The 14,835-nt window shown below is 45.0% G+C and overlaps 1 protein-coding gene across 12 annotated transcripts in view; it reads right to left on the bottom strand.

Moving 5' to 3' along the window:
• Positions 1-14,835, bottom strand: part of CACNA1G (calcium voltage-gated channel subunit alpha1 G) — a 1,457,373-nt gene that overhangs the window by 244,552 nt on the left and 1,197,986 nt on the right. For all 12 annotated transcript variants that reach the window (XM_069654906.1, XM_069654897.1, XM_069654896.1 and 9 more), the window contains one exon: positions 10,324-10,392. In XM_069654906.1, the coding sequence (XP_069511007.1) occupies positions 10,324-10,392 (69 nt within the window). The remainder of the gene's footprint in view (positions 1-10,323; positions 10,393-14,835) is intronic.

The following is a 14,835-nucleotide window of genomic DNA, read 5'->3' as shown; positions in this document are numbered from 1 at the left end:
CAAGAAGTATGTGGGAAGCTGGATACACTGCAGCCTGACCCGGAGTGTTGATGAACATGTGAAATCAGCAGGATGTCTGAAAGGAGTGATAAAGATATGGACTCCAAAGAAGCATTTCTTCAGAAAAGGATGTCTAGATGTGAAGACGGATGGGAGAGTGGTCGATAAATCAACCAGAGGGGGGAGTGTAGAGGGGAAGCCGAGTACCCCTACCGGTAGTACCACCCCCATCCTGCCTATCTGTTGGCAGCTGGAAATTGTGATATACGCAAAGCCAGTAATACCTATACGGCGAAGAGTCCTCGAGACAAGTTGTCCATTGAGAAAATTCCATTTGTATCCACAGAGAAATGGCTGTCTTCTGGAGGAAGTTCCGGAAGAAGTGTGAAAGTGAATGAAAGAGAAGACTGGTGACGTCACATGAAGCAAAAATGACGCACCCAAAGAGGTGTCATTGAAGAAAGATTATAGACCTTATAGAATCTGATGACGAAGTAGTGAATTAAGCAACATTTCGGGAGCGAAATGGAGATTGCATGTGCAGAGAAGCACTGAAGAAAATGCAAAGCCATTTTACAAATGTACCGATGCAGTAACACAAGTAGACGAAGTAATCACAAGGCTGGCTACTTAGTGAATAGACTGCAGGTGATGCGCCAATGTATATATATAGGCATGTATAGAATCTGGATGTCCCATGACGCATTTTAGCAAACGTGGATCCCGTGAATGAAAGGGCTGGAAGTGTGGCACAGTAGAATAAGAATAGCTGACGGCAAAGGAAGATTCGAGAAGACTTTCTTGGCCCAGTGTCAAGAGTCAGTGCCGCCGAGAGCCTGGTTATCTACTCGAGAAGATACAATAACGTGAGAAGCAAGAAGCGAGCTCCTGTTTGAGGTATAATGGAAAAACACTACAAGTGCCAGGTTTTCTTCATTTAATAGTATTAAAAGCAACAAATGAGCTCAAAACATGATCTCTTGTCACATGGTCAGATGAAAATAGACTTTGGGGAAGATACACCGAGACCAGAAGATAAGGCCATGCCTTCACTCCCTTTTATTCCAAGGCTCAGTGAGCATTCACACTGCCGAGTTCAAACACATTTAATTGAATGCCAGACCGCAGGAGTGATGATGGATGTTGGGCTAATTGGGTGGGGAGGCATGACCAGGCCAACCCACCATCACCCAGGGTACCAGCTTGTGTGCTGCAAGCGTGTGGAATATTCCAGAACGGTACAAGCATGCCAACCAATTTTCGGGGGCCACGTATTAAGGAGCTCAATAGTTTGAGAAGCCAATAGTATATAGTGTATTAGTCCAACACAGAAGATGACTTGGGGTGGGCTTAGTTGTCCACCTGATCTTAGAGACCCAATCACAACCCTATACCCCATAGAAATTATATGTAGATGTTCCTATTAAGCCTATCATATCCCCCAATAGGTTTTCTTATTTTGCCACGTAGTATGACGTCACTTATGACACATTTTAAGTATAAAGTGGTGTTTTTTATTAAATGTTTTTGAGAACTCGTTGAGCTGTGTGGCATCCATTGATGTCTGTTGTACTCCCTGTTTTAAAGACTTTTTATTAAAACAGATAATGTTTGCCAACTTCCTGAATCGGTCTGATTATTGATGTATGAGTAAGATCTGCATCCCCATCCATCTCAGATACGGTTACCTCATCTTAAAGGGCCCACTCAGGTTCAAATTCAGTCTGGGTTTTTGGCTGAAGATCCTGAAGTCTTCGTGCTGCAACTCTTCTTCTGCGCTGAGGCACAGTGTTGGCTTGGGTATTGACTTACCTGAAGCCAGTGTGATTTCTGTGAAGCTTTTGGGATGTTCGTGTGATTGGGAGTCTTCTCGTCCAGTGCACCCAGGCCCCTGCTGGAATCCTCCTAGCGTGTATTCTCTGAAGTCCCTGGACCCTCAACTAACTTTGAAAATAGAATACTTACTTATTTGAACAGTCTTCCTCAGGATCTCTGACTTTGCCTGCAACTGATCCCTATCTCACCCTGCCTACAGCTGGCCACTAGGGTCCCTATTCTGCTCCGAGAGAACTCATATCATAGAATTAGGAAGGGCTGGACACTTTAAGGTGTCTGCCTTGAAAAGTAAAACAAGTGTTGAAAAGTGTACTTACATGTAAAAGAGTTTGTTGGTAACAGTAACTCTGAGAGTGAACAGTTACACACGTTCTTACTTACCTTAAAAGTGTTCTGCCACTTGAAAAAGTATATGTAAAGTTATACTTACCTTATATATGTTCTGCCATTCTGAAAAGTACATATACGTTTTACCTACCTGGAATGGCTGTGTGCCATTCTGAATATGTGCACTCAAAGTCGTACTTTCCTTAGAAACTGTCTCGCCATTCGAAAAGAAAGTAGATAGTATGTTGCTTTACTCACCTGTGAATTGGGACCCTCTCTTCTCAGAAATAATGCTGTTGGTTCCACTGGACAATTCCTGTTAGGATATAGATGTACGAGTGTCCCCAATTGGTTCTTGCTTCCCCTGACTTACTGTTAGCCTGCCCAGAATTAGTCTGCCTAAGGTTATACTGATCGATGCCAATGGCTCCTTTTAGAAGTACATAGGTTTTACCTGCTGGAATAGCTGTGTGCCATTCTTGAAAAGTGGTATTTAGGTGTAGCTGACCTTGGTATGCATGCAATCCTCAATTAGTGTAAAAAGTACTTACGGATCTTAGACTGTGTTCCACTGAGCTGAAAAGTACGTGTAATTGTATCTTGCAACCTAAGGTCCAACAACCTTAGAATATTTGTGTTATCCTGAAACAGAGTTATAGGTTTTTACTATTCCTAGAATAAGTGTTCCACTATTCAGAAAAGTATATTGGCCAGTTGATTTACTACATGATTGCTTGCTCAGCGTCACGGTACAACTGCCAGGGTTTACTGAAAGTAATCTAGAAGTAACTATTGGTTTGACTTCCCTAGAACTACTGTTAGGTATTCTAAATAAGGTCTCATGCTTTTGGTCTGTATACCTTCAAGCATTGTGGTGTGGTTTTATGAATGTGTACTTACCCCAAGACTTAAGTTGGCTTATTTGTATTTAAAATAAACCTTTATTTTGTATAATACTTTGGGTTGTCAGTGTTTCTATCGAAATCCTTGGTGTATTACAGGTTCTATGTACTTTCTTTCCTACAGCCCTCTCTCCCTCCTAGGGGAACCTGACTGCTCTGCCTATCCTACCATATACTTAGGTGGTACAACCTTATACTAAGAGTGGAGTCTTGTACTGTCTCAGTGGAATGGTTTTACTAAGCCCTTAGTTAGACTTCAGAAAAACTGTCCAAACACCCATCACTTACACAAACACCAGACATCTCTTAATTAGCATCTCTTATGCATTCCACTCTGAAAACGATCATGCACACAAGAGCAAGCATTCCCCGAGTGAGTAGCTAGAGTCTGGAACACCCTAACACTTCACACCTGCACTGCACCCTCCATCGTCACTTTCTGAAACAGCTGCAAAGCCTACATCTTTCCCCACATGTAATCCAGACACACCACCCCCCGTGCCACCCTCGGTCGGTCCTGATCTTCCTTCCTGCCCAGAAAATATTGAAACTTCTTTTTCACCTCCTCCCTTTTGAACTTTGTAGGGCACTCTTCTATTGACGATAGGTGATTCTTTGACTTGTACAGTTATGGAGTGTTACTTTCAGAATGGATTACTATTGAGGAGCCGCTTGGTATGGGACATTTAAGATTGTGATGCTCCCTTGCATTTTGAGTCATGCATTTTAAAAATGAATATGTGTTCATTCATTTGAGTAGAAATTGCATGCTGGCAGCATCTTAGCTTGTAGTAGGAACGCAGACAGGGAACTGTATTACTATTGTTTTACTCCATTATTGTATTCTGTGATTCTTTTTTGTTTTCTGGTCATGTTTTTATTGCAATTCTGGCATTGTGCTTTATGATATGATTGTATGCAATATGCAATATGCTGTATTGGCCGCGGAGCATTATTCATTCAAGGGGGATTCCTGCGAGCAAATGAATAGGATTGTTTCAGTTTTATTGCCATTAAGGCACAGATTTCTCATGTTGCATTAACACCGCGTTCCAAGGGCGTCAATGGGGAATAACGGCCCGGCAGCCCAAGATAACGGCCAAGCATGGAATGCAAGCTGAAATGATAGGTTTTATGGTCCACAGAACCTGATTGGCTGCGTCCCCCGCCGCGGGAGCTAATGGCCATTCAGACATGGAATTCGCTTTGTACATATATAGAGCAGAACACAGGGATTCTGATATCGGAACTAGTGCCAGACTGGGCTGACAATCGAAGTTCAGGAGGTATGTGTGTGCCAGTTACAGTCCCGGGCATCGTTTTGGCATACTTGCCAAGGCACTATTAGGTAATATTTGAAAGAGGAGCACGCAAGGTGGGGCTGAAGCACCCCTGCCTTTTCAAAAGTTGGTTGCAAAAATTCAAGATCATATGGGATGAAAGAGACCTTTTCACTTTGTGTGAAATTGTGAATGAATGTACATCCATGTGAGGGGCCCTGGTCTTGTGCCAGTGCCAGTACAGGAGAGGATGTTCTGCTGCTGTATCTCAACAGAAGTGCTGAAGATGATACTCTCAGGACCTCATGGCGTGTCTGAACTCTTGGCATGTCGTGGAGCTCCTAGAAGTCAACTGCAGAAGTGCCAGGAAGGAAGGGGGTGCTGAGTGTAGACTGAAGAAGAAAGTAACATAGTGTTGCCACTACATATATGACATCAGGGAGAGATGGATGTAAACTGTAGCTCCTCTGTCTCCCCTTTGCTGCTGAGCAGAGCTGGAGACCAGCACAGTCTGTGTCATGAAGTCTGGTAGGTAAAAAGCATGACCTGTTTGCTTGTAGTAGATAACAAAGTCTTGAACGGCCAATATTGCCAAGAATGACATTATTCCAATGCTAGGAAAGGAATACCACAGATTGGGGGGGGGGGCGTCTATAAATATCCACTGTAGGTAGTCCTATTTTATGACGTTGTGTGGAATTCGACCATCCGCACAGTGGGTGTGCGCTCACCTGGGCTTTTTGAAATGTTTAATTAAATGGAATAATGGTAGACCAACCTCATGAAAATGTTTGGAGCTAATCCACACACACTTCCCTGTGCTCACACCACGACAAGCGCATAGATCTGTGTACTCTGGGTGGGCACAGCCTAGAGGCAAAGTCTGCTCTGTCATATTTATTTCGGAGGCGACTGCCAGGAGTACACAATGTCCTGTCCAGGAAGGGGGAGGACCAAGCTTCCCCCTGCCATGGCCAGCCTGATTAACTAGCAAAGGCTCCATGGATCTACCCTGCTCTTTTTCTGGGCCCTGCAGCTGGTGGTAGTCATTATCATGTGAATCAAGAGTACTTCAAACAGGCCCAATTGGGGCCTGGCTGCAGAGGTTAACATGGCAGACAGGAAACCCCAACAACTTTTCATATGCAACTGTGTCAACCTGAAGACAGCTACCTCCCTCAGTATCAATGACAGTGAACTGTCATGTCTGGGACTGTGTGTTTACAATTGTCTACCCGCAGGAGGACCCCATTCACAAGGTATGAGAAAGTGGTTTGCAGGAGCCAGAGAGTCTAGTCTCCCCACAGCATCAAGGGAGACCTGCCGCTTTAATCAGAAACCACAGAGAGATCCATTACCCAGAGAGTCTCTTTGATCCACAACAGACAGGAAGATGGGTGGGACTTAGTATCTTAAGTTTTTACCCCTTTACCCTTCCTGTTTCAAAGCACTCTGGTTATGACCTTATGCATACAGGAAATTGTTGGTGGGCACCACAGGATTGGTTTATTAAGGTAGACTTAGCCTACACCAATCACTGTAGCCCATTTGGCTTTAAAGGAGGGCCAAGCCACTATTTGGGCAGATTATCTGAAGACTTTGCAAGGAGTAGCAAGAAGAACTCATCATTGGACCCTGGCTAAAGGCATAGTCTGCCTACATCATCCGCTAGTGAAGGAAGTCCAGGACCTCCAAAGAGGGAAGCTAGATCCCTACCCTAGATAACTCCCAGGGAACAGATGGAGATACCAAATCCAGAGGACCCTCCAGCCACTCCGGAACCGTACCCAGCCAGCACAAAGACTACCCTGCTAGGCTCTGCAGCAGGCTTACTAGGTAGGATGTGCCAGAAGGTCTATGAACCTGAAACCAAAGACTAAGTAGCTGCCTGCAACACACTCCACAGCTTTGGACTTTCCACCTTAAAGAAAGACACAAGCCCATTGAAAAAGCTGGGAGAAGTGCCTCGATTAGCATCTACCGACGTCCACCTTAAAGGACATGTTTGAGCCAGTCGAGTTCCTCGAGCTGCAACTGACTGCAAGACTGACTGTTGTTATGCCGCAGTCACTTAAAGACACCCGAGTCATCATGGGCATGGAGGATAACTCAGGGGCAACGTGCTAGCCTTGGAAGCAAGACGACATGGAGCAACACAGGTCCGAGTCCCGGGTCTGCGCGTAGAAACCTCTGGGTATTAAGCACATTCTAAATAACCAATCATATTATATCATCTCAACCAGTGCTTAAGAACTGCCGATCAGCACTGAGAAAACGATTCCTGACCCCCGAGCCGCCCTGTAGGCCAGCCTGCAGCCGTTTGTCCAGCTTCACTCACCAAACTGTTTTGTCGCATGATACCCATAGCTGACTCCCATCTGGAACTCAGTCACAGAAGCCTGCAAAGCGCACTGAAGCCGACTCGAGCCTGTCGAACACCAAGGACACCTACAGCACAAGGTACATTGTGGTTCTGTCCCCTGGCCCTTCCCAGAAGGCCCGTAGAGACATCTTAAGACCAATTGCTCCCTTTTTGCTGAAGCCAATTAACCTTAAACTGTTGTATGATGAACCATACCGACTACCTTCCCGTCAGTATCCAGAGTGCATCCCTTTTCCTTCTTTGAAACTGTCTGTCCTCTGCATTCCTTTACAGTTCGTAGTGCTGCTAGAACTGTCTTTTGTGAGATAAATAAAGTAGATATGTTTGATACAACCTTGACTGGACAGTCCCTTTTATCACTGGGTAATCATTATGCTAAAATGACAATTGCATGGAGCTGTCCTATCCCCCTATGGCCATATTATAGTGATGGATGACAACTCAGCTTGACATCAGTTTCATTTTTAGTCTTTCATTTAATGAGACAAGAAATAAAATGATTACATATGTTAATGAAATGTTGCCCGGATTCAGTTTCGCCCTGCCCTGCTAGCCGCATGGGTTTTACACTTTGGGATGCATGCCAGAGCTGTGGATCGCAACCAGTGTGGGGGTCTGCATGTGCTCGCCCTTCAGTGTCAGCTACAGGGTCCGTATCTTACCTTTTCGTATGGCGCCCCTGAGTCTAATTGTAGTAAGAGTTGGGTCAGTATATGAGTTTGGTTTTGACTCATACTGTCGTCTTGGTTCAGTGAGTTCGCCTGGATTTGGTTATATTGCTGGTTTTCTGCAATGTCGTAGTGCATTCAGGTTGGGGTTTGCCATGCTGACCCATTTGAGAAGGGGCTTTGACGCACATTGTTCCATAGGTCCGAATTATAGGATCGAATAGATCCCATGTAATCGGCGTTTACCGTGTCTTGAGAATCTCACATGTAGCTGAAGGCTTGTGTTAATCTTTCTTCAGGGGTTTCGGGTCAGCTCTCAGGGTTGGAAAGGAAACACTGTGTAGCCTTGGACTAAAAGTGACCAGTCGTTGTGCTCTTACTGCTTGAACGTTCGCCTATCCTCTCAGAAGAGTGGTGACTACACCAGCAAGATTGGCCCCAGAGGACATACTACTGAGTATGCCAGGCTAAGCTCAAGGGAGGCAGTCTTCCTTTGTGGGCCCCCACCCCTTTGCATATAACATTTTATAAACACTGAGTCCAGTCCCCTTCCTTTCATCGCGGGATGGTTTTTCGTAGGTTTTTTTACAGATAATTCTTTAACGAAAAAATCCATAAAGCAACTTGAGCATTAAGGAGGGGCCTGGTCCAACTGCAGCAGACCAGGACCCCCGCAACGTTAAGCTCCACAACGCTTAGGGCACGAAGGGAGACGCCCCTCCCACCTCATCAGCTACATTCAGGGCTACACTGCTTCGGGGTCTCGGGCTTTTCATTGTCAAATATCTATATATTGTTCAATAAACATTGATGACCTATTTTGGCTATAGCTATTTCTTGTTTGGGGATTTCTGTTAAAATAATGCATATCCTTTCATAAATATCTGCTTTCATGAATTTGGCTGAGGTGCTGGTAGGCAGAACTTACACACTGGTGTGCGGGGTTGCTGGCCGCTATTGAAGGCTTGCCTCTAGATTGCTTAGCGTTAGCTGTGAATATCTGCTGCTCTCAGCCTGCATGTAGTGCTAAGCAAAGCAAGTAAACAATAAATACATTCATATTATTCCAGAGCCAGCGTTTTAATGACCAACTCAAAGCAGTTGGGGTGGGTGGGAGGGCCCCAACATGTTTGGTATCCTTGAACATTCTCACTTTGGCCAATCCGGTAAAAGGTTTGGTAAAAACAAAAAAAAAAAACACCAAAACAGTGCCCATAAGGGATGTCTCCAAAGGGTGAGTCTGCATTGCAGTATTCCAGGCATCTAACTGTATGGGGCTTGCTGTGCTTGACCCACACCTGTGGAGCGTGTGCCCTGGAGAGGGATAGAGTGACTAGAAACACTTGTGTACAGGCGCGTTATAAATGACGTATCATATCATTTCAAGCAATCGAGAAGCAGACTGTGCATATGTACAGGAGGCCTGGCGTGCAGTGCAAGCGCTGTGGACATGCACACATGTCCACTGGGAGAAACCGTGCCAAGCAATTCAGTAAAGAGCGTCCCCTTGCGATGGCCAGAGTAAAGGGGCAGCAAGATTCACAAGTAAGGCGCCTCAGCATGCCCAGGCAATGTACACTATAAAAGAAACACACCCTAGCGATGCATAGGATGCTGAGAGAGACGGGGACACATTGGCTTCCATGCTGTAATGTGGGAGCATTATGTGAATGCATTCAGCAACGGGAGAACACCTTCAGGCGGTGGAGAATGCCCCCAATAGCCCAAGGTTACCACTCCTAGTTATATGATGCAAACATGGACCGCCACTGCTGCGGGCTATTCAAAACCAATTCCATTAGCTGGGAGTTTTAAACCCAGTTCCCTGTTGGGAGAATTGTGGCGTTCTCTGTGAAAAAACACAGCAATTTTCATTATCCCACAGCAGTGGGTGTCCATGTTTGTATCCTATACGTATTAGTAATATGGTGTCTATATCAGGAGCCACTAGATTTCGAAGAAGTAATGCAAGCATGTTTTTTGATCCAGTTGAATCCCTTGAATGAAGGCCTGAGGAAGGCCAAGAAGTGTCCGAAACACGTGCTAGCTGTTGTTGAATCCTCTGAATAACAGAAGAATATATAAACTTGTGTTTAAAAACTAAAACACAAGAGTCTTGGACTTTATATTACACTTGAACATTGATCTGCTATTAGGAGGAGTGATCGGCGCAGGTAGCCTGGCTCTAGCTTGATATTTCTGATAGGGTGCTCAGCAGAAGCATCCATAAATAAGAGAGCAATCTGCTGAGGCATACAATAGTGGGCCAACGCTTTGCAGACATTGCTGCAATAGAGGGGCACACTGTGGCTGCATTCATCAGTGGCAATTACTGTCAAGAAAGAACATGCTTAAAATGCATACTGTAATGGGAGTACACAGTCATGACAGCAGAAGGGAGAAGAACCATCACATGTATGATAGAGGGAGAACACACTGAAGAGGCCAATGGTAAGGGAAGAGCAATTACAAGGGGAAGACTAAGTGCAAAGGCACACACATACGGGTGGACAGACTGAGGCTTCACATGGTGGTGGCAGAGCACGCTCGACAACACTGGTAGAAGAGTGCTTTATGCAGCAATGTGGGAACTATCTGAGGATGGGCACAGTACTGAACATGTGCTGTGAAAGTGGCTCCTATTGCCGGGGAGCCCCTTTTGGATGCACACTCTAGTGGAAGTACAACCCGAGCACAGGCAGAACCATGAAAGAGCACAGCTGGGATTCCTTCAGGCATACAGTGGGAGGGGCCTCCATGCCAACCAGTAGTATTTGCAGTGACGTATGTGCCCTGCGGCCATCGATAAAGCATGGGAGAGCACAGGGTGGATATGCACAGAGTAGTAAGGGAAGAGTACTGCCGTTATGACGATATTGCATGCTAATGTATGCACCCCCCTGCTGCAAGCACAGGGCCATCATTACCTTCACTGTCATCTCGGCCAAAAAGATCACGGTAAAAACGTAGTTGGAAAGGTTGAGAAAAATTCTTTCCTGCAAAGGGAACAAGTTGAGAGGTGATTAGAATCACATGATTTTGAGACACGTTTGTTAAAACATTACTATTGCAACAACGGAGGCTTAATGTGTGTCTAAGAGCAAGACACATGAAATTAACATGGGTGTTTATCATGTTATCTTAACCCCTCAAATAAACCTTTTCACACGTAGCATACACCACAGGCATCACCTGCTACAGCAGGTGCTCTCACTCCTTGTAAGCAGCCACAGGATTAAGCTAAAACAGGCCTTGGTTATGCCCGAATTGGACTACTCCCTCTCTCTACTTAGACCTACCTTAGAAATCAGCCACCCATGAACTCCAGATGGATTGAAGAAGGTGACTAGACTGATCCTACACTTCTACCCATGGGACCACAATGCTCCCGTCTTGGGAACTTTACAATGGTTCCCTGAGCTCATGGATTACACAGAGAGCCGCTTCTATGTGATTTGGCCGAAAAGATGCTATCAAATAATTTTTTTACTGGTTGATTTTTCTGCAAATATATGCAGGGGATGACCCCTTAAGCCACTCCCCCTTAACACCCCTGTATTAATTATTACTCTAGATCACTCCCCCACATATATTTGGGGCAAAATCTGATGAAAACTATTTGATGAATTCTACTTCGATGGAATCCGTGTTACCCAGAAAGCTATCTGTCTAGCATGCACTGCCTACTGTGCACTGGGCCCGATTCACCTTAACAACTGCTTCAAACACCAGACTCCCACCAGAAATCCCAGATCATTGTCGACCAAGCAACTGCAAACGGACGAATTGAAAAAAATAAAGAATTGCAGCTCGACTGCTATTAAACCAAGTCTCTAAAACAATTGTCCCCACACCTGAGAACAACAAAAGACGCCTGGAAATGTAAGAGACTCCTAAAGAGAAGACTTGAGCAGCACATCTTAGAAGTGTCTTCATGCACTATCAAACTCTTCTATATTATGATCATTGTAAATTCTTGTGATAGTAAAAAAGAAGACCAGAGAAAACTATGCGACAGTGATACATACGAGAAACTCAACTGCAATCCCATTCCAGAAATGCAGACTGCCCTCCTGAAACTAATGGTGTTTTGGGGGACTACAGGCCTCCTTACTAAAGAAGAATGTCTTCATCTGAACAGTCCCTATCGCATTAAACCAGTTATGTACTTGGTACCCACAAACTAGGTAACATTGCACCATGTAGACCCATTTGTCCGGCATAGGGTCGCTCACTGAGAAGATATCAGAATGCACATAGCTATACCTTCTTACACATTTTACAATACATAGCATCGACCGAATAGCCACCATTGATTGGCTAGCAGAATACACTGGGTTGACTTTAGTTGGCAGGTCTTTCTTCGCCTCCATTAGACTGACACAGAGAATTGAAGCTGGTATGAAACATTTGGATACCAGGTTGGCCAAGTGCCTGCAACATAATAACATGTGCAGTCCAATACTCAAGTTCACCCTCAGTAACAGCACATTGCTGTTTAAGATCTTTACAGGCAAATATGTGGCACTGCCATGGGTGCAAAATTCACATTCTTTGCCAACCTGTTCCTAGGGTGTGAAGGTATCATGAACCAAGACACAGGCACATATGCTCATTAACTCAAATGCCAGGATGGTTGAAGGCCTAACTTGCTCTATGCTAAGGTGGGATTTCCCTTCCTGAATAGTCAGAAAGTTCAACTTAAAAGTCTCTCTGTATCCAAAACCTATCCTTGCCCTCACAACTAAGACTAAACAATGTGTAGGGATGTCAGCAAGAAACTAAATTGTGATCAAAACAAAGTTCAATGCTTCTTCCAGTTCATAGCTTCCTTTTCATCTTCCCTTCTCCAAGTTCAAGAAAGATCCACAAAAATCTTGGGATTAAGTTCACAATAGTTCCAAAAATCCTTGAAGTTCCCTTCCCCAAGTTCAAGGCAGTACAATTCCACAAAGAAGAAAAGGGTCTTGAGGTTCCCCTCCTCAAGACAGCATTAAAATTCATCAAGTCTCAGGGTTTCCTTCCCCAAGACTTGAACTTGCCAACTTGGCTGGTCTCCGTCTTTCAATGTTCAACACAACACCACATCAGCTTGACACTCCTTATTGAATGAATTAACCATTCAATTAGATGACACCTTCTGAGTTTACTTCAACAATGTCTTTGGCTTTCACAATTAAGGGTTCCCTGGTCTAGGCGCAGTTCTCTGACCACACGGTCCACCCAATACAGGTTGTGCAACCAGGAACTCTATGCTCTTCAGCACACACAGGTTCCTCTTTATTCGTCGCTGTGTAAAGATTCACACTCAATTAGATTCTCCTTGACGACCTCTTCACCTTACGTGCAGGTTCACACTCACTTGACTTCTCCTGGTTAGCCTGTTGGCTTTGCCACAATATGTCACATATCCTCTGCCAGTCTTTGGCATTGCCGCACTGTATACATGCATAAAGTTCACTTTGTGGCAATTTCTTCCCACCTTTCTGTCATGCTTTTTTCACAAATGTCCACACTTCTTGTCTTATTTCGCACATTGCTTTCAACTGGGAAATTTCACATTTATCTTTAATCACATCATAACGTTGCACATAAAGTTTTCATTCAGTTCAGTGTTCCATATTAGTAACTTTTTACTTCGACGCCTAATTGTCATTCAACCCGTGGCTTTGGGTCTATTTCAATTTGCAGATGTTATTTAGTTCATTCAGCATTCGTCTCGCTCTCATGCAGCCCCTAGGAGCACCCCGACTTTGTGTGATGTTTACTTTCGCTCACTGGTCTTTGGTGTTCCTTTCGGGCAGTTGCGTTGTTCGACTTCTGCTCTGCGTGCTGGCTTGCCTTGAATCGCGAGCCCCGCTCAGACTTCTGAAGCTTCTCTGACGCTGTCGGCAGCTCCACGTCCCTTCCACGGATGCTGGCGGCTACTTTGTTTCTTTTGCTTTACTTGCAGCTATGGCTGTGTACCTCGGACCTGGGAGGTTCCTGCACCTGTGGATACCTTCTGGCCCACCTACTCCTGGGCTCCACAGTACTTTGGGATCGTCTGCCGGCATCCTGGCTATCCTGCAGCACCCACCACAGCGACCTCCTTATGAACAAGATCCCATACTGTTCTCCCTGTTGGTCTCTCTCTCCCTTCTTATACACCTGAAATCACTTGACAGGCTGCAGGTGTGAGTTCCCAATTAGCCTTGCCTGACTACAATTCATGGGACATGCCTGACCTTCACAGGGCTTTGCAGGCATCTTTCTCGTCTCAGTACTAGAGTGGTGAAATGAGTTACTGGTGTTCGCTAGTCCTAGTTGCCTATTCCTCATCCCAGTACTGTAGTAGGTTGGATGAGGAAAACTGAGGGGAGCTGTATTATAATAGCCCATAAAGGCTGGGGCAGGGTAAGGTTGGTTCTCATAAGGGAAAGGAGGGTACTATGTCTCGCCTTTCTCACCCTTAAACCTTCTCTTCATCCTCTTCCTGGAACTTCTATACTGGTAATGTCTTCTGGCAGTTTCCAGGTTAGTGGGACAGGAGTAGGGATCAAAAGCTATGACCTTTCCCTGGCCACCTGAGAAGAGGACCCAGGTGGAGTGATGTGAGGACACCCTCAGGTTTCTCACAAGGGCCCCTGACCACAATCATGCATGGTTGGATTATGCAATGTATACAGGAAACCTTACCCTATGCGCACCTTACACTGACAATATCCTTATGATGTGGGGAAGAATGAAGATGTGGACAAATTCATATCCCACCACAGTATGAACACGTTCAATTTATAATTCAGAAACACTAAGAGCAAATCTTCGGTTACTTTCAGAGATCTCGACAACTTTATGTCTGGCAACCTTACAAAGCAGACTTTACTGGAAACCTACAGCTACGCAGACAGACAACAAACACCTGAATAACCTCTGGGGAATCCCTCGGGAGCAGAGTTATGTGCTTCCTGGATCCAGATTATCAGCAGCGAGCAAGCTACATGTACAATATATATCTGAAGAGAAGTTTACAACACGGGCATGTGGAAACTGCCAACAAAAGACCCGCCCTGGAACATGAGACACCCCTTTATGCCCAAAGGGAAAATATATCAAATCAGAGCTTCACACACCTATTTATGCCACAGTAGCAATATCTTTACGATTCTCAAAAGAATTGGCATCTGATTTCCATGGACGCAGATCTGCAACTTTATGTGAAAGCATCAACTATGGTCACCTAGAGGGAGACCACCACCTCCGGGGGAAACTCTGCCCACCTCTTTCAAAACACCTACCACACTGCCAAATTTGTGGCTACCAGCCCCGCCTACAGGATTTCCTCTGTGTAACAAATGCAGTATCTGTCAAGACGGCATCCACAAAACGCTGGATTTCCAGTGCAACCATACACGCAAATTCACTCTCAGGGACCATCATTGTAGCATCTTGATAAACAA

The sequence above is a fragment of the Ambystoma mexicanum genome, chromosome 3q, assembly GCF_040938575.1.
Source record: "Ambystoma mexicanum isolate Mex_15411 chromosome 3q, UKY_AmexF1_1, whole genome shotgun sequence".
NCBI classification, from domain to species: Eukaryota; Metazoa; Chordata; class Amphibia; order Caudata; family Ambystomatidae; genus Ambystoma; species Ambystoma mexicanum.
This window is presented reverse-complemented; position numbering and strand designations above follow the sequence as displayed.